At 39.7% G+C, this 20,918-nt stretch overlaps 1 protein-coding gene across 5 annotated transcripts in view; it reads left to right on the top strand.

The window, feature by feature from the left end:
• Positions 1–4,936: 4,936 nt before the first annotated feature.
• Positions 4,937–20,918, top strand: part of ZNF706 (zinc finger protein 706) — a 31,214-nt gene continuing 15,232 nt past the window's right edge. The window contains exons 1-4 of one of the 5 annotated variants that reach the window (XM_081111143.1): positions 4,937–4,985; positions 9,127–9,263; positions 10,352–10,459; positions 11,159–12,923. In XM_081111143.1, the coding sequence (XP_080967269.1) occupies positions 9,129–9,263; positions 10,352–10,447 (231 nt within the window). In that variant the 5' untranslated portion in view covers positions 4,937–4,985; positions 9,127–9,128 and the 3' untranslated portion in view covers positions 10,448–10,459; positions 11,159–12,923. Of the gene's footprint in view, positions 4,986–5,041; positions 5,124–5,384; positions 5,630–9,126; positions 9,264–10,351; positions 10,460–11,158; positions 12,924–20,918 lie in introns of those variants that run through there. The other 4 variants (XM_081111142.1, XM_081111140.1, XM_081111141.1 and 1 more) reach the window with 4 other exon arrangements.

Genomic DNA, 20,918 nt, shown 5'->3' with positions numbered 1-20,918 from the left:
GCTCAATGACTAAGTGTTCCAGAAGGAACAAGCAATAGCTGCAGTGATCATCTGCCATTCTCCATTCCTATCCCCAGATGCCTTTGTCACCTTATACTTTAAAAAACAAATAATTTATTTTGAAAATTCAGCCCAGTCCAGGGGACGGATGTATGATCCTAAAATATTACAAAGCTATCCGGCCTGCACAGAAACTGAGTTAAAAGTCTGGGTTCTCATTTGTAAGGTGTCCTATGCAAGTGAAACAACCAGCCACAGCCATAAGGAGCGTAGAATTCCCCCAGTTTACTAGGCAACAAAACTGAATGTAGGTCATTATCTCATTTGTTCCCATGGAATTTTAATCTATGGAGAAAACTGAATGATGATATGGAGCGGTCAATGCCATTTACAGAAGAATTAATACACACATTTCCAGAGAGGAGTGGGCACGCCATGCCATACAGGGCCACATGGGGAGCACTAAGTTTTGGTCAGGAGGCAAAAGCAGGAGTGAAAAGTCGAGATCAGCACCTTTATTGGGGTTGTGTGGGAAAGGCAAGGCAGGGCAGGGTAAACATTTTAGGATTAGCCAGCGTGAATCATTCTGGCAAGCTTTTCGGCTTTAGGGGTGGTCTCTGATAGCCTGGTACTTGCCCCTGGGATAACTTAGGTCAGGGAAAATATTGGTGTGGAGTGTGAGAGTTAGATAAGAGGAATAGTTGGAGGTATAGTCTCAAAATCGGTTGGTTTGCATACAAAAGGTATATTCCTAGGCAAGTTGTTATTATAATTGGGAATTAGCTAACCCTGGGAGATGCAGTCTCTCCCTGGGTCTGGAAGGCCCCCAAAATATTAAAACATCATAAGATACAGAAAATAAAAAACAGGATTAGTTACAGTTCATGCTATTTTCTACTCATCCCTTAATCACTTAGTACTCTCCTATGATATATAAAAATTACATTTTCATTTTATATATACACAGTAAGTAAACTTTGTTTCAAATTTTCATCTGGATGGAGTGTGGGGTGATTATTATTTTGCCTTTCATAAAAATAATTCTTTTAGACCCTGAAGTTCATGTTGAGTGATCAAGCATAGAAGTCCAAGGACTAGAGGGGTCTTGGAAGTCACGAGGACCAACTCTTTCGTTTTACATCTGGAGAATCAGTCATAAAAAATTCTTCTGAGGCGTAATGGCTTAACTACTATTAAAATCAAACAGAATATAATTAAGCATGTAATTAAAAGCATTAAGAGCCACGCTTAGCCAAAAAGTGGTTAAATGCCAGAGTGTAACTAAACTTGTTTTTCTTTTCTTGGCTCCTCTCCTCCAAAGTAATAGTTGAAAGTAGAGACATTAGAAAGAACTCTCTGCAGATCATCAGAAGTTAGAAAACAACTTCAGGAATCCTTTCCAGGACAGATTTCTCTATCTGGAATCAACCTGCCTTCACCATTGCAGTCAGCAGATGTTAGACAAAATCAAGACCATCAACCACGCTAAGACAGCTAGCTTTACAGGTACAATCAATGCAAAGGCCCTCACCTGATTGACACCTGTATGAATTCCTATGAGAGAAAAATGGATCACTCTGTTCTAGTTTCCTGTTTTGTTTTGTTTTTAGCCCCTGCTTAAGAATAATAATGGTTGAGATTACACACACACACACACACACACACTCACACTCACACACACACACACACACACACACCCTGGAGTAATACTCAGCCATGAAAAAGAATGTAATCTTTCCATTTGTGAAAACATGAATGAACCTTGTGGTCACTATACTAAGTAAAGTAAGTCAGACAAAGACAAATATCCTATGATCTTACTTCTATGAAAAATTAAAATTTTTTTCATAAATACAAACAACAGATTGGTGATTGCCAGGGCTGGGGGGTGGGCAAAATGAGTAAAAGGGGTGAAAAAGCACAAACTTCCAATTACAAGTAAATAAGTCATGTAAATGTAATGTACAGCATAGTGACTATAGTTAATAATATTATATTGCATCTTTGAAAGTTGCTAAGAGATATATCATAAAAGTCCACATTACAAGGGGAAAAAATTTGTATAACCATATATGGTGACAGATGTTAACTACAATTGTTTTGGTGATCTCATATATATATATATATATATATATATATATATCCATATGATACACCTGAAACTAATATGTTATATGTTAATTATATTTCCATTTAAATAAATAAATAGCTAGCAAAAATATTTTAAATGAGTAATAATGGAAAAACAGCAAGGGCAGGCACATTAAATTTGATTTCCTTTTTATTTTAGAGAGAAAGAGGAAGGGAGAGAGAGAGAAATGTTGATTTGTCATTCCACTTATTTATGCATTCATTGGTTGATTCTTACATGTGCCTGACCAAAGATCAAACCCTAAACCTTGGTGTATCAGGATGGTACTCTAACCAACTGAGCTACCCAGCCAGGGCTAAATTTGGAACTTATTTTTTCCATAGCTTGTTCAGCTGCTTGAGAGTCTAATGATAAGGATGATATGCAAATAATTAGAAAAAAATGAAATGGTAGACACCTAGGCAAGCCCTTACCTGGAATGAAACGTAGAGACTCTAATTACAGGGAGATGCCACGGGTGCTAAGAATACCTGGCTTATGATAATACCTGGCCTCATTCATTCATCTTTCTGAAGCACTGAGCACTGTGAAGCTATACAGACAGATGCCTAGAAACAAACACGGTTATACAATTATTAAAAATAAAAATCATTTTGTTACTTAGTTTTATCAGTAATACATGCACACAGTTTAAAAAAATCAACTAGTCCTACAAGACTAGTTACAAAATAGGATATTTGCTGTCATATTTCTATAAGACACCAGCTGGTAGTAATACTAATTCATCTTTCATTTACTGTTTGTCACTTCACAGATCTTAAATACTACCTTTCTTTCTTTCTTTCTTTCTTTCTCTCTCTCTCTTTCTCTCTTTTTTACATATAAAGTTACTATAATACCATATCCAAGCAGAGGTTCTCAACCAGGGGAGATTTTGACCCCCAGAGCACATCTGGCAGTGTCTGGAGACATTTTCAGTTCTCCCAAAGTGTAAATAGCCCCAAGGTTGAGAAACCCTACCATGTTTATATGTACATGAACTTTCTGGGGCAAAGTCCATAGCTTCTACCAGATTATCAAAGATGGTACAACTTAAAAATGTAAGAACCACTGGCTTTAATGGATATTTCACCTGGGCCTTGGTAACAAGTGACACATTAATCCCACTTCACAACAGAAATCACCTCTCGAGTTAAAAGGACATCCTGCCAGCCAGGTGGCTCTATCCCTTTCCACTGCCCACTCTCATTCACGGCTACACACACAGCTCTATGGATTCCCCCTCGATAGATCCTCCACGTATCCCATCCACCTCCTCTTAGCCAAGTTAATACAGTTATTTTGGTTATGGTGGCTATTCGGGATTAAGCTATACTTCACGATATGCTAAGAAAAGTCCTGCTTCCTTTAAACACAGCCAGTTTGCTCAACATCCATTTATTCAGCGCCTATGATGTTTAACACATGGCTAGACAACTGGGTCCACAGTGATGAAAATGAGCTTACATTTGAGTCCTGCAGAGAGAGATTAACAAAAAATTTAAACATAACTATTTAAAACTGCAGTATAGCCCTTGCCGGTTTGGCTCAGTGGACAGAGTGCCCGCCTGCGGACTGAAGAGTCCTGGGTTCGATTCCACTCAAGGGCCTATGCCCGGGGTTGCAGGCTCAGTCCCCAGTGGGGGGCATGTGGGAGGCAGCTGATCAATGATTCTCTCTCATCATTGATGTTTCTCTCCCTCTCCCTTCCTCCCTGAAATCAGTAACAATATATTTAAATAAATAAATAAATAAATAAAACTACAGTATAGGAGCAGAAGTGTAAAAAAGTGGAGGTGAGAGGAGTTGAAAGGAGAATGAAAAGGCAGGATAAGGCTGGACGGAACAACCAGATCACTGCATGCGACCCAAAAGCGATGAGCAGCTAACGTCTTCCGGTCTATCTTAACCCCGATATCTATAACCAGGTCACTGGAGCTGTATATACTAACATCAACTAACGTGTCCTGGGCGCTGACAGGCAAATTCGGGCGAGTGGAGGCTATGTGCAAGCTGAGCCTGTCAAATGCAAAGGCTTCCTTTTCCCCCTGTTGTTGTCAGATCTAACCACAAAGCAATGCGTGTGTAGCCCGGCAGTGGTTCTCAACCTTCTGGCCCTTTAAATACAGTTCCTCATGTTGTGACCCAACCATAAAATTAGTTTTGTTGCTACTTCCTAACTGTCATGTTGCTACTGTTATGAATCGTAATGTAAATATCTGATATGCAGGATGGTCTTAGGCGACCCCTGTGAAAGGGTCGCTGGACCGCCAACGGGGTCGCGACCCACAGGTTGAGAACCGCTGGGGGGTAGGGGATATGCAGAATAGAGCCACTGTGGCAAACGCCGTTCCCAGGTAAGTCCGCGGATATAATCACCTTTGCAAGCACCACCGCTCTTGGTGGATATTGGAAGTTAAATGCAGCGGCCCGCAAATCAAGACACAAAAACAAACGTAACCATTCTCCCAGCTGTTAGCAAGCCAGTGTATTGTTCGTCGTCACCTACACCGGCCAGGAAGGCCGAGCCAGCGGGCTTCACTGCGGCTGCCAGGCTGTGTCCTGACCTCACCTGAAACCTCAGGCTGGTCAAGTAACCGGGTTCCCGTGGGGACGAGGTGCAGGGCGCCTGATGAGGGAACAAAGGCGCGGCGCGGCCCCGTTAAAGGCCGCCGGGCCCGCCGGCCTCACCGAGGGCGGCAGCGTGCGCGGGTGGCGGGCTCCCCAGCCGCTGACCCACGTCGCCCGGCGCTGGCGCTCCGCTCCGGCCCCTCCCCCGCCTGGTGCACGTGAGGGCACCGCCGCGGAGGCGCGAGAGAAGGGACGCGGGGGCTGAGGTCTGCCCGCCACCCGAGTAAGTGAGCGAGCGAGCGGCTTGGGAAACACGCTGTGGGCTGTCGCCTGCCAGAACCGAGATCACGCGGATCCCAGGGCCCGCAGAAGGGCCCGCATAGAGAAGGCTGGAGGGAAGGTGAGGACGCCTGGGCTGAAGGTAACGTCCCCTGCAGTTCCCGTCCCGCTCGGCCGGCCCCCGCCGCCAGGCCCCGCCCCTCGCGCTTATGTAATAGGGGAGCTCTGCCATTGGCCGGCGCGACCGGAAGAGGCGCAGGCGTGCGCGCGGGGCGGGGAGGAACCCGCTGCCGGAAGGCGAGTGGGCGGGGCTACGAGGAGCGGGCGGGCGGGCTCGGGGCGACTGGGAGAGCTTCGCGCGTGCGCGGGCACGAGGCTCAGTGGCCTTCCCAAGGCTGAGGCGGCGGCGGGCGCGCGCGGCGGCGGCGGCGGCGCAAGGCGCGGGCTGTTGTGCTCCGGTCTCTCCTCTTTCCCGTCCTCGGTGGGTGGAGGAGACCGAAGCGGTGCTGGGCGAGCTCCCCTTTCCTCTGCCTCCGGACACCTCCCCCGGCCCCTTCGCGCTGCGAGGTCTCTCCGACGCAAGACTGTCCCGGCCCGGGTGAGCGGCTGTGGGGGCGCCGCTGACGCCGCAGAACGCCGGGAACCGCGGTGGGCGTTCGCTGCTGGGGAACCGGGGTGGGCGTTCGCCGGCGGGGTCGGCGGGGCGTGTGAGGGTCGCTTTGGATCGCGAGGGGCCGCCGGCCTCCCAGCCTCCCGGGGGGCGGCCGGGCTAGTTGTGCCCCGTCGCGGGCCGCGGGCAGGAGGGGAAGCTCGGCGCCTGCCAGGCCCTGCAGGTGGCCGGGTCGCAGGCCGGCCGCGGGAGCTGAGCGGTAACCTTACCCGCTGGCGACAGCAGCTGGTCGGTTCCTCGCCGCCGGGTATCCCCGTTGCCGAGGGGGCCGGGTTTCGGGCCGTCGAGGCCTCGGGGAGGCGCGTCCCAGGCCGGGGTCGTGCGGAGGGGAGTGGAGGGTCGGTGGGGGCGGTGTGGCCCTCCGGCGGCTCCCGGAGGCGGGAGAGGCGGGTTTGGGGAGGCAGGTAGGTGGGCCAGCCTGCAGCTGAGCTCGGTGGAGTGTTGGTGAAATAGACCCGAGTCCCGATGCTGTTTCATCCACCGTCTCCCCTCCACAAAAGGATGGAGTTGCCAGCCGGGGTCTGCATGCTGGCCCCTGCTCGGGCCTCTGGGTTTCGGATGGTTCTGGAGAATGAGCCTACTTCCTGGATCTACAATCTCGTCCCTGCGAATTCTGGTTTTGGTTTTGAAGCGAGTCTTCTGGGGGGCAGTGCTTACTTGTTGCCTCCTGTAAGGGCTCCCCGGTTCAAAAGAGCTCGTTATTCTTTCTACTACTTCCCTCTCCGCAGCCCCTGCAGAAAAGCCACGCCACACGGGTCCCATTAAACGCCAGCCTTTAGGTATTTGGAAAGGACTTCTTGCCCCCCCCCCCCCCCCGGGTTGTCGCATAGAATCAAGGAGCAGTTATGCGTAAGATTCTGTAGAAGATTCGATGGGCTCGAGCAAGTCCTAAATGGAGCTGTTGTCCAAAAGCAGGTGGCCTGTTGGTTTGCATTTCTGCTTTCAGAAAGGAAATCGGTGCAGTATATTGTTAGAAGTTAGGGGCCTACCCCACCACGAAGTTAGACTGTTTGATTCTGTTTCCTTTACCTGGTCTTAAGTTTTAAAAGTCAGGAAAAGTGACTACAGCCTTGTATTTATTTATGAAAGCTTTTGATGGCTTTTTGGTTCGTTTAAGATACAAGGGAAAATGGGTTAAATCTATTGTGTCATGTTCTATGTTAGGAGAAGTCATAAGTACATACAAAAGTAAAAAAAAAAAAATAAGGTGTATCTAATGACACTGCTCTGTACAGAGGACTGCCTGAAAGGGTTATCAAAATAGCCAATACCTTCTAGATATCACAGAAACCTCTGTAGTTAGTGGCCTGCCATCTGACGTGTTTTCCACTGCAGCGCGATGAGAAGGTTACCCACACCGTCCGTGTATTAACATACAGAGCACACGTGCGGGGAGGAGCTCAGATGCAGGAGAGGACTGAGGTGCTCTAACTTAGGGCACTGATGCCAGGACACTGAGACCTGATACCGTTTGGGCACATAGAGATTGAATACCTGTCATCCAGATAATATGTAAGCATCCAAATCTGTTTCCATGGGGATAGGTTTGTAAGCTGGCCATATCACTTGAACTTACATGCACTTAAAAAAAATCATTCCAAGCCAAATGGTTTCAAAAATTGGGTTTGAAAAAACACACAAAAATGGAAGTTTAATCTTCAAGGACTAACACATCTGGTAATATTTGCCATTATTTGGTAGGAATAGGGTTCTTAGGTTAGGCTAACATGCTAAACATGTTTGTAATTTGTTAAAATATCCATCTGGCTTCTTAGAAAAGCACTGATCCTCCTGTATATTTTATTTGACATTCAGGTCAGTTTTTAAAGCTGGAGAGAACTTGTCCAATTGGTGTATTTTTTCAGTTTCCCTTCTTGAGAGAAGCTCAGGTGTTTCTATGAAATGCTTTGACCTTATATTCGTTAACTACTTAGGGTTCCAGTCAGGAAAAAAGCCAGCACTCCTTTCTGGTGAAGTTGAGGTAGATCCATTGTATGTTCATGTCCTGCAATAATTTAAAAGTTTAAAATTTAGCCCAGCCAGTGTGGCTCAGAGGTTGAGCATCCACTCATGAACCAGGAGATCACGGTTCGATTCTCAGTCAGGGCACATGCCGGGGGTTGCAGGCTCAATCCCCAGTGGGGGACGTGCAGGAGACAGCTGATCAATGATTCTCTCTCATCCTTGATGTTTCTATCTCTTCCTCTCCCTTCCTGTCTGAAATCAATAAAAAAAATATATATTTAAAAATAAATAAATAAAAATTTATAATCCACCAGTAGTAGAAAGAGGTATCTTCCATTTTTATGTAAATATCCTTTCCCCTTTTATAAGGGTTATTCTCTCAATTGGGAACTAATTTAATCTTATTTAATAATTTGTCCAGTAATCCTGCAAAGACCAACTTTTCAGGAAGGTTTAGAATAGCACAGTAGTTTTATGAAACCTAAGTATTTAAGAGAACAGTTCCCATTGCTCTTATGATCCCCTTTAGAGGCATTAGATGACAGCTCTTATTTCTCTTCAAGTTGTAAGTCTCAGGTCACAACAGTGAATACTGGAAGGGGAAAGTACCTCTGCAAAGTGACCAAACAAATGATTGAGGAAGGAGGCTAAACTTTTCTTTTGTAAACTCTTAAAGATCACATATAGTAAAGTGCAAAAGTCTTAGGTGTATATGTATGTAGCTCAGTGATTTTTACAAGTGCACACACCTGTGTAACCATTACCCAGATCCAGATGTAGAACATTATCAGTACCCCAAAATCCCCCTCATGCTCTTCCCATTCACGACCTTCCAGATCAGCTTTGCCTGTTTTGAACTTTATACAATATGTGTTCTTTGTTTTGGGTGTCTTTCCTTTAAAACTGAGATGTAATCATGTTGTTTCCTGTAACATAGTTTCTTCTTTTTGAATGCTGCATAGTATTTCATTGTATAAATATACAAGTTATGTATCCATTTTACTATTAATAGACATTTGGATTCTTTCCAGTTTGGGATTTTTTCTATTAATAGAATTTGGATTTTTTCCAGTGTTGGAAACAGTAGCTCTGAACATTCTGGTACTGTGTCTTTTGGTGTACATACATTTGCATTTCTGTTGCATATATACCAATGTGGAATTGTAGGTTATAGCTACCGACAGTTTTCCACAGTGATTGTACTAGTTATTCTCTAGTAGCATTGTATGTGAGAATTTGAAAACCCATACATCTTTTTAACTTTATTGTTGAAAGTATTACAGATGCCCCCCCTTTTTTTTCCTCATTGACCCCTTCTAGCCTGTACCCCCCGCCATACCCACCCCAGGCCTTCACCACACTATTGTCTGTGTCCATGGGTTATGAAACGCCTACATTTTGATTAACAACTGTTTCTATGAAACTTAAGCTGTCAACTCAGAGTATTATGTTTAGTTTACTCTGTATTCGAGTAAATAAATCACTCTAATGCCTCAACTTCTGTTTTTAGATATGGCTCGTGGACAGCAGAAGATTCAGTCTCAGCAGAAAAATGCCAAAAAGCAAGCCGGACAAAAGAAGAAACAAGGACATGACCAAAAGGCTGCTGCCAAAGCTGCCTTAATATATACCTGCACTGTCTGTAGGGTAAGGGAATTGTAAGACATAGCTTTCCCCTGCACAGTTTTTCATTAGAGATTGGTTTGTATAGGTTAAAATTTCGCAATCATGGCAAAATAAATGCTTTACTGAAATAGTAGGTTTAAGAGCTGGTTATTTTAGTACTCCATCTTTCATTCAACAAATATTTTATTGAATGGCTCCTGTGGCCAGGCTGTTTTCCAGGTGTTGGGGAAAGGAGTGAACAAAGCAAAGTTCCTTTCCTCAAGGAGAATAAAGATGCCTTCTTAAGGGAAAACAATACACTTGAACTTTGTAAAGAAGTCAGATCCACATTCTTAATTTAGAGCTCAATAAAACTATGTAAGATACCAGTGAATAACACTCTTGTTACATGGTGGGCTTTTTTTCCTTTTATTAAGTCCATAGTTAGGATGTCTATAAAACTAGAGTTTGTTCATATTGAGGGCTTTTACTAGAATTAATGTGTTTATTAGATTTGAAGAATAATTATAGCAGCTGCTATTGAGTGCTTTCAGGTGCCAGCCACTGATCTAGGTGTTGTATATGTATGAGCCCACTAATCCACACAAACACCCAATGAGATAAAGTACTTTTATTATATTCATTTTACAGAAGAATAAATTGTCATGGGGAGTATATCATTTCCACAGGTCACCCAATTAATGCATAAAAGAGCTTGATCTTGCCTAGGGAAGTCAGTATAGTGTAATGTTTGAGAGCTACAGTACCTAGTACTAGGCTAAAGCATAGGTCTTGGGCAAATTAAGCTCTAGGGTTTAATTTCTTTAGTAAAATGAGAATAGTAGGAACTAATTTAAGATTACTATGAAGGTTCAGTGAGAATTCAGGTAACATGCTTAACATAGTAATAGTTCAGTATAAGCTACCTGTTTGCTGTTAGATAAGCAGTATTCTTCATTCTCTGTGACCACCCCTATGTGAAATGTGGGAATATGTTAGGAATTTCTCTATTACATGGTCTTTTTTTATATGACAGCAATTATCTATTATAAGCAGGCTCAGGATTTTTAAAATGTTTACACATTTATGAATAAGCTCTAACTCCTTTTTTGTACAATTTTTGTAATTAGACACAAATGCCAGACCCTAAAACCTTCAAGCAGCACTTTGAGAGCAAGCATCCTAAGACTCCACTTCCTCCAGAATTGGCTGATGTCCAGGCATAAAGTTGTTTACAGGTAATTGACTTTTTTTGTTGTTGTTACTGTAAGGCTTGTATACAAGAACAAAATTGTTTTCTGTAACTTTGAAGTTGATTTTTACCTTCTAGCTGACTTTATTGCTTCCTATTTTTCAGTTAATGTTTAACTTTACAATTATTAAAAGTCCATTTTCCCAGACCATATCCTGATGAAATAGAAGTTCCTAACTACATAAAAGTTCTATTTTCTACTGGGGGGATGGAGGGAGGCTGACCAACTCTGGTCCAAGAATGGAAAAGACATGTAAGCTTAAAGAAAATAACTATTACAAAGGTATTGAGGGTCTTGCTCAGAGAAATGATGCAGACCAACGTTCCTGAGTGCCTTTTGCAGGTATCTTACTATAACAGTGCTTAGCAGAACTTCCAAGTGCGTTAAAATATAGGGCAAGATGTAGGTACATTGTATAAATCTTGGTAGTTGCTTGAAAATAATCAGGTTATATTTTCTGTAAGAGTTTTTTTCTCATAAATGGTTGTGATGTTGTTGGTGTGAGAATTTTTTTTTTTTTTAAGTAAATCAAAGCTCAGTTTATAAAATCCCCTTGGCAGATCTATCAGACTAACTTGGTAGCTTAGGCATGTGTTTGTTTTTTTTCCTTAGGCATTTGAAATGTATATAAGTTGCATTTGTGCAATGTTTACCTTCACAGAAAATTTTGCTTATGTTTTATAGGTGAATTCATGACACCTTTGACTCTTCTACTGTCTCAGACCTTAGGTAACAAACCTGCAGCTGCTTTTCTAACAAACTGTTGATCAGCAACAATAAAGGGGCTACAGAAACACTCATTTTTATGCTGTTCCCTTTTGGGCTTCATGCAAAGACAATTCTGTGTAAATGTACAGTTGACTCTAATTTGGAAATCTGAAAATCAGTCCATCCTTGTTATAAAAAATTTTTTACAATTGTAATTATATTGATGTTCATATTGTGTAAAATAACTCATTTAATAAAGTAGTACTTTGATTTTACAACATCACAGGATAAATGGTTCTAGAAATTCTGTTCTAACTTTTCCACATTATTTGCCTTATAAAAATCTAATGAATTCATCAGCTAGAATTGTAAGCGCAATTCTTATCTCCCTCTCAGCTCAGTGGCAGGTTCGTTAAACTAGAGCAGACTCATTCATTGAATTTGTGAACACAGTTTTATTGGCAGCCGCTGATCTAGAAGAATGACTTACCTGCTGCCTTAGTATATTGCAATCATGTGTCATTTTCCCCTCTGATTGTTTCCTGTTTGAGGTTGGAATATTTCAACTTGCTGTATGACTTGGCTATAGCTGCCAGCCAGGTACACCTTGTAGATACGTGATAAATTCCTAAAGTGGTTAGATCGTTAGTAAGCCCTTCTGAAAAACTAGGTTTTGAAGTATGTCATAATGAAATAATCAGTAAGCCTAATCATTTATTACAAAATATGATGGAATATGTGTGAACTGGTATAGATTTATCTTTTATAAATTATGTTGGATTCTTTGAAAAGGCTTCAAATTCTTTCATTTGAAATTGAAACACATAATTTTGGAGGAGTTTTTGGAAGTTAATGATTTGATCAATTCTAGAATGAATTTTGCATTAACAGTAAGATTGGAATAACTTGTGGCTGGGTTAATTCCCAGAACCTTCTCCCTCCTTTCCTTTTTGAGTCATTGATTTTAGGAGTTTACTTTGTGCTGCTTCCTAAAATCAAAGACTGTGTACAGTATGACTTCCGTCTGAACTAGAAAGTATTAAAATAGGCCAGTATCTAGATTGATTTGGTTCCAGGGACAGGGAAATGGGTTGGTTCAGATGGATGAGGTAAATCCTACCCAGTTAAGGGAGACTAATTTTAGGGTTCTTCTAATTTGCTTTTGTCAGCTATTAACTTTATGAGTGAAACTGCTGTAACTCAGTTGAAATTTTAAAGTTAATATAATAGGAAGAACACTCAAATATTTCCTGGTAATTGTTTAGAGCCACAAATATGATCCTGTGGATTAAAAAATGCATTCCCTCCTTGTGCTGCAACTCATCACTGCATTTGTTTTGTAGCTGTGCATATTCTGCCCACCTTGTTTGTCTTCACTGTAAGTTTAAAATAAGATATTTTTAAGGAAAATCGTCAGTGATGATAGTTCCTTAGCAATTTCTATTCTTATACTATTACTTTAATGATTTTTTTCATGTATTTAATTTCCTGAGTTTCAGATTTAATATGTTACTTCCCTATATGTTGATTACCAGAACATTAGAGTTTGCCTAATTGCTTGTGGTGGGTATTATAGAAGTTATGGTTAAATTACAATTTAAAAGTTTTTTAAAGTGCTTTGAACATATGTATCTTTATGTTTAGCAACAAATCACTTAAAAACCGCTTACAAGTTTTTGTTTAATTTTTTTTCATTTGTTCGACTGACTCTAATTCAGAATAAAAGCTTTTTGTTCTTGTATTTAACTCTTTTTTATAAGCAGCTGAAGACATCATATTTAAGTATATTTCAGTGATGGGAATAGCTGCATTCTCGTCCTCTATGTGAGGATTATTAGTACAATCCCCTCTTTATTGTGTTTGAGCTAAATCTGCTATAAAGGAGAAATTAAAATTCTTAACTATCCTTGTTAATCAATTTGAAGATTCTTTAACAGATCCCAACAAAGTTTATTATAAAACTGTTACGGTGTCTTCAAAGACTTGATAAAATACACTGAGAGAATTGGTCCATTGTATTCTGTATTTCCATTAGTTGCCAAAAGGAATGGGGTTAAGATTAAACTTGTTTCCATTCTCCTTCGTATGGATCTACATCCCCTGTTTAACTGACACACTGGGGGCTCAGTTGTGTGCTGTAATGTCTTATTAAAGGAGATATTAAAGAAAACTAAACTAGTCTAATTTCTTCAACATTGTAGGGGTTTTTATATTGCCTATTCTCTCTTTTAATTTTTCAATTTAAAATTTATCTCTTGAGTTTAGAGCTCAGTAGTTCTAAGGATGACAAGAGATTTCTTTCATTTCTCTTTTTTTTTCCTGTAGTCTATTTTGGATCTATAGACTATTCTTAAAAATGAAAGGAAGAAGGTTGTCGTTCTGAAACCTCAACTCTATAGAATAAGTTGTTAGAAGAGGGAAGTAGTTGACTGTTAATATAAAAATAATACTAAAAAATGCTTAGGTCAGTTAATTGAATTGGATGGATAAGTCCTTTATGACATTGACTCAGACTTGAGATAGCACTTCTGGTTTTATATTTAAAATACTGTATAGCTAATTACTTACATTATAATTGAGTTCTGAAATGTATGTCACATGGATAAGATAGAATTTACCAACATTATCATTTAATCTTACTGAATCTGAATTCATTTGTGCTAGATTTTCATTTTTGTGGGGGTTTAGGGTTTGGTTTGGTTTTGGTCAGAGATACATAATTTTTGGAGTGTATAACAAATGAAGATCAACATTAGGGGGTTGTGTTTACTGTGACTTTACATTCTGAAATCTTCCAGACTAGCCTAATATTTTCTATTGTAAAAGTTTCAGAAAAAATCTTAGGCATTTCTAATGTGTAGATTTAATAAAACATCTGTCAACTTGACTGAAAAAAATAGATGTTTTATTAATAAAAGTTTATCCTGTCATTAATTGTATATTACCTTAGTAAGCTGAAAATTAAATGTCTTCTATTTTAAATGTTCTTTGGATAAACTGTTTACTGAATATACCATCTTTGGGGGAGAGGTTTTGTTTTTGATCAGCCATTCTTTAGCTCTAATTTTGTACTCAATATGGCTTCATATTTTAAAATCTGCACATGTAGAAAGACTTAAATTAATTATTTATGTCCACATGGGCATATCTGTACTGTGACGTAATTATGTTAAAATCAGTATTTTTAATCATTTTTTATGTATACAACATCTTTTTCTATACATATTAATAATAGCTTAGGTTTTTATAGGCCACATAGGTACCTCACTTTATCACTGTTTACTGTCTTATAAAATTGAGAATGTAGCTTGTATTTTGGATTCTTATTAAAATTTTAATTACTAGGAAGTAAGCCATTATAATATTTTCTCTATAACAGTGTAATAGTGTGTCTCAAAATGAGTTCCTATAGCTAGGGTGACCATACATCCTGGTTTGCCAAAGACAGTCTTGCTTTAAGTATTTCATATTAAACATCAAATTAATATTGGACAGTAAGGTAGCTCATTATAGGTTAACATTACCTCCTTTTACTCACATGTGTCATTTTATGTCAAGCAACTGCTTTTTTAAAATGTAGCTTTAAAAAAACTCATACTCAGAAATTCTTACTCATTAAATGGGAACATGTGATACTTAGCAAGGTTTGTCTTTTAAAGTCCTTGAATCTATTTTTATTTGTTATTTTAAAACTCCTAATGGAGACTTAAATATCTGGTAAAATGAACTAGATTCCCAAAACTTTGAAATGCCTTTAATTCGCAGGCATTTAACATATAAACATATTGTTTGTACCAAGTTCATACTTTTGTTTTCTATCATCTTTACACCCAAAGGACTTAGGGAAGATGGCCAGTTGGGATTAGAGGTACTGCTACCTGTTACTATAGAACACTTATTGAGGAAAGTAGGGAAATTAGCATTGGCTGCAAGTTAGATGTCTGCTGGACTAATAGTATTGAAAACTTATGGCAGATCTTTTGATTTTGATACAGGGGGCTTCTACATATTGATCTGGATCTCTGAAATTTTCTTTTTTATAATTCTTAATTTTGGAATACTTTTAGACCTACAGAGAATTGTAATAGTAGTCTAAGAGAGTTCTTGTGTCCCCTCACTTAATTTCAGTTTACCCCTATGTTCTTTTTCTAAAAATATATTTTTATTGATTTCAGAGAGGAAGGGAGAGAGTGATAGAAACATCAATGATGAGAGACAATCATTGATTGGCTGCCTCCTGCACGCCTCACACTGGGGATCATGCCTGCAACCTGGGCATGTGCCCTGACTGGGAATCGAACCGTGACCTCCGTTCATGGGTCATCACTCAACCACTGAACCACTGACCCACACCGGCCGGGCTTAATGTTCTTTTTTTTTTTTTTTTTTTTAATAATTGTTTGTTTTCAATTGTAGTTCATGTGCAATATTAAGGTGTACAACCCACACCTAATTAGTTCTATTCTTACATAACTGTGTTGGGCTTGTCAAAACTAAGAAACCAGCATTGGTGAGTTAACATTAACTCATTTGTCTATTAATTGACTTTTTCTGTTCCACGATCCAACTCAGAATGCTACATTGCATTTAGTTGTCATTTCTCCTTGGTTTCTTGTGGTCTGTGATGGTTTCTCAGTCTTCCTCTTGTTTTCCATGACCTTGAAAGTTTTGATGTGTAGGGAAGTATGTTCTAGAATCTAGAACATCCCTCAGTTTGTATTTGTTTAATGATTATATTAGGATAACAGGTTTTTGGAAAGAAGACCACAGAGGTGAAGTGCCCTTCTCACTCACCTTCAGGTGAATGATCCCCGCATGACATCACTTGATTAAGGTGCTGTCTGCCAAGTTCTCCCCTGGAAAGTTACTGTTCTTTCCTTTTCATATACTGGTTTTTCAGAGTAAGTCTAACCCTTAATCAAGGGGAGTGGGGATTTAGCTCCACCTCCTGGAGGGGAGAGTATATGTATATATGTATATTATTTGGAATTCTTCTATAAGGAAGTACTACAAGCTCATCTTGCATTTTTTTTTTCTTCCCAGCCCTAGATTGAGCCATTTCTTTAAAGAGTCCTGATTCCTTTTATTGGAGAATGGTATTTAGAAACAAGATCTGGTCACTGGGTCTGAGGTTTGTGGCAGGGTATTTTTGTGTGTGTGCTTTTTAAAAAAATTATGAAATGTTGAAATTCTCCCCACTGTTAACTAATATGATTTGAGGGTTGTAGGAAGAAGAGTATCTTTATCCCAGATTTTTAGGGTTTTCTACACATCATTGTTGAAGCATTCTCTTTTAAGTCACCAACATATTTATTGAGAATAAGTTATGTGAAGTTGCTTTATGAGCTGTAAAGCATTACATAAAAGCAATTTATTATAAAAAATGTAATTAAGTTTCCTTATCTATAGAAATTAAAATGCATTTTAGGAGATAGTGCATATGTTTATTTACATAATTTTAAGCTATATGGCTAAGTGTATAGACAATAATTTCTACAGGAATACATAAGAAGGAGATGACTTAGGAGTTGGAGAGGTTGATCTGTGCCTGAAAGGAGGGGGAGTTCGCCAGGGGAGGAGTAGGAGTGAATAGGGAATCAAAATGAGGATGGCTGAGTGAGCAAAAAACTCAGTCAAGTACATAAGTTTCTTTGAGAGAAAGTGAGTAGGCCAGCCAGAGCGTAAGGCTTGTGAATGAGAACCTTTGAGCCTACGAATGAGAGTGGGGAGCGGTCATTAGAATGGACCCATATTGTGCGATGTGTGCACACTGCAATAAATAGTTCAAATTACTCCTAACACAGTGGGCTAACCCTTTCAGGGTTTGGGGGTGGGGGAGTGACATGTTAGGAAGATAAATATTTACCAGTGATATATTCTGTTACTGTTTTGATAAGAAATTTTTTTTTTACAAACTCTTGTACTTTCCTTATTTTTTAGCGGAGTATACCGTCCATAATCTAGCCTCTGATTATTCAAGGTCGTTATGAATGCAGATTTACAGGCAGTAATTTTGCTCTGCTGTAACGCAGTGATACTGCTAGTACTCAGATGCTATATTTAGGAACGTTTGTCTCTGCACTACATGGTCCCCAGACTACAGTGTCTCTAAATGATATTTATTGTTTTCTACTTTATTATAACAGTAATACCTTTTCATTACATCTAAAAATTTGGAGAATATAGTAAAGTTGAATTTTAAATATTTACCAGGACAGATACTTTTTGATGATTATTCTCTCTCACACATATACACACATCTACACATGCATACATGCAAACACAGGGTGTCCCCCAAAAATGTATACACACTTTGAATGATTACGAAGTCAGTGTTTACTAACATATAATTCATTTTCAACATTTAAAATGATCTACAGAAATGAATAATTATTTTTGTTGATGCCTGTTTTCAAACTAATGACTGTTCTGGTCCAGGCACTGCTGATAACGCAAAGCAATAGAATCGCAAACATCAAGAGTCATTTCATTCAGTATTTGCACCCTCAATTTGTTGACTGTTGTCGGTTTTGTACCATAAGCTTTTATCTTTTATGTATAAGTTAATGCATATTTTTGTTTTTATGTAGTTATGTTTGCATGTTATGGTTTTGTCCTTTGCCATTTCAGTTAACACACATAACAAGAGGGTTTTTTCTCATGTTATAAACTTCTTGTGAAATTTTTGTGGCTGTATAATGATCCATTGGGTAGGTTTGCTATCTTTTTTTAAAAAAACAATTCCCCTGTTTTTAATCTGTGTAGAAGTCTATTTCCAACATTTAAAGATTTTTTAAATTTGATTTTTAGAAAGAAAGGGAGAGAGAGAAACATTGATGTGAGAGCAAAACATTAATCAGCTGCCTCCTGCATGCCCCCTACTGGAATCACGCCCACAACCCGGGCATGTGCACTGACGAGGAATCGACCCCCTTCACCCCTTACCCACCTCTCCCAGGCCTTCACCACTCTCTACTGTCTGTGTCCATGGGCCATGCATACATGTATATAAGTTCCCTAGTTAATCACTTCCTACCCACCCTTCAACCCCCCTCCGCCTTAAGGGAAATTTGTTATTCAAGACTAATGAAATCTGCTTTTAATGTATTGACACCTGCCTGTTGTGAAGAAATAGGAAAAGTAATTTTTATTATAGTCAGTTCAGAAAATTACAGTAACAAAATAGCCTTTGCTTCTAGATCTTTCTGATCTGCATTTTGTTAGGTTCTGTTATTTCATATTTTCATGTATGGATTTTATTGTAACAAAATAAACTGTACTTAAGCCTGGCTTTGAGTAGTCAGGAATATTTCTGATAGGAAGAGTTCCTGAAATCGGATAGGAGACTGTAAAACATGAGAATTTAAAGCTGGAGACCCCGTGAGAAAAATGACAAAGTCTAAGTTTAGATTTGGCTCTGTTTCAAAGATGAGTGAACTTGGACAGGTTACTTCACCTTTCTGAGCTATGGTATCTTCTGTCACCTTATAAAATGCAGAAACTAATACCTACCTCAAAGGGTTGTTCTACCTGAAAGAGTGACACAAGTATAAGTAATTACCTATCATTGGCGCTCATCCTTCTTTTTGCCCATTTCTTCTTGTGCTTTTCCTCATTGAAATGCTTCCATCTAACCCCAGTCTCTTTCTGTAGAAATTCTACCCATTCTTTAGGGCTCAACTCAAATGCTGATTTTATTTTTTCATGAAGCTTAGCACTTTAAGAAAAATGTATTAAATGTGGGAAAGAGAAATACATAGTACTAAAAATGAAACAAGGCTGAAAACTATAAAAAAATAATGTCAGGAGACTTGAGTTTTAGGAGGGCAAAGTTCCTAAAAAGTGGTAAAGAAAAAAAGCTTAGTTTTCAGCTAAGCATCAGTAACAAGGAATGTGTGTTCACTGGCACTGCCTTCGCCACTTCTGTTTACTCACCATGTATTTTGTAAAGTCTCATTATAAAAATGAAACAAGCCTAATATGAAATAATATGGAGGCATCTGATTTCATTGGGTGTTCACCTGGCCTTGATTAATTACAATTCATAAGGCTGTAAGAATTCACCTTAAATCAGAACCACTGTCATTCTAGGGAAGTGATATGGATGGGAAGCGACCCACGGGACTAGAGGTAGGTAATTTGTTTCTTGATTTTCAAAAAGTACAAAAGAGAACATTGAAGAAAGTGCAGAACTGTATATTTGCTCTTAGTCTCTAGGTAAATACACGCATTATCTTTTTGCTGTGAGCCTCCCTTTTTCTCATTTGGACTAATTTCATGTGCTTTCCCTGGACATGAGGAATTCTCCCGCAGCCCAGTTCCAGGCACATCCCCTCTGAAGCTGTCTGTTCTCCATTGCCCACCAGATGAGCCCCCACTCCTGGGCTGTGGCTGGCAATGCCTCCACAGTCGGGCCCAGCATGCGCTCCAGCCAACCCCTTCTGCTGCCGTATCTGATCCCAGGCTCCTGCTAAGGTGAATTATGTGCTGTACTTTAACTCTGACTGCTCTTTCTTACCTCCACAGTGTTTTGGTCTGTAAGCTAGGATGCCCTCTTTCTCTTCCATTCCTTTGAGATTGTCTCTGGCTTTTCCAGATGCTCCTTAATGTAATAGGATCACTTCTTGCATAGCTGGTTGGAGTAGTCTTTTATCTTTGCATCATTATGTATTCTGTTCTTTCTAGGATCCTTGGAACAGGAATTACTTGTTTTTGTGCCTACTTGAATGTTTATAACCAACCATGTGACTATTATCTTTAAATATAACATTTCCTGAATGACGACAAAATTCTCATTCCTTTTGCGGATTACTTTTTAAAAGCTTTTTTATTTACTTTTTTAGATGACTAAAGTCATAGGAGTGTTTGTTACAGGCAGTGCCATGCATGTAGAATACTTTATACTTGAAAAAGTATTTTTGCTTTTTTGAAATACATAAAACATCCGCAAAGCATGTAAAAAGTGTAAGATAAGATACATTATGCCCTTGAAAAAGTAAACTTGTAAAGGGTCTGTGGCAACATTTTGTTTTAGTATTTAACACACGTAGTTTGAAACTGGGACTTAGAAGTCAGGACTGAAGAGAGAGATTTGCATTAATCTTCATAACGGTGATCTTTGAAACCTTAGAAATAGATGATATCTCTAAGACAATATGTAGTCAAAAGAACAGGAAGCTGAGTATAAAACTGAAAAGCCCTCACTGTTATAGGGTGGGTAGAGATGGAGCTAGAAAGAGTAGTCAAAAGAGCAGCCAAAGGGTAAGAAGAGTACCAGGCCAATCTGGGCTCGCAGAAGAGACTAAGCAAGCCTGGGCAGTCGGGCAAGAGCTGCCATTCATTCATTGAGTGTCTGCTTTGAGCCAATGTGTGGATTAAGCACATTCTCAGCAGCAGTGGTCATTATCCCAAATGCTTTCCTGAGGTCAAAGAAGTGTAGTTTCAGGAAAACAGGAGGGGTAGAAGCTAGGAGGTAAGGAAGGAGCAGATGTAAGGTAGTGTCACATGACATGTGTTCATCCTTGCAATCAAGGCGTCCTTCAGAGCCACCTAGAGCACTGATGGCCAGGGAAACCTGTTTGTGTTTGGGCAGAAAAAGTGCTCACAGTTTAAAATGTACTGTAAGGTGTTTATTTTTTAAACACAATAAGTTTAACTTACACTTAAAATGTTGGCATAAAATACTAAGACGTGATTAAATATGCCATATTTAAGTATAGCATCTTAACCTAGCTCT

The sequence above is a fragment of the Myotis nattereri genome (genome assembly GCF_964212035.1).
Source record: "Myotis nattereri genome assembly, chromosome: 17".
In the NCBI taxonomy this organism is placed as follows: domain Eukaryota; kingdom Metazoa; phylum Chordata; class Mammalia; order Chiroptera; family Vespertilionidae; genus Myotis; species Myotis nattereri.
Note: the sequence above shows the minus strand (reverse complement) of the source record. Positions and strands in the feature narration are given on the sequence as shown.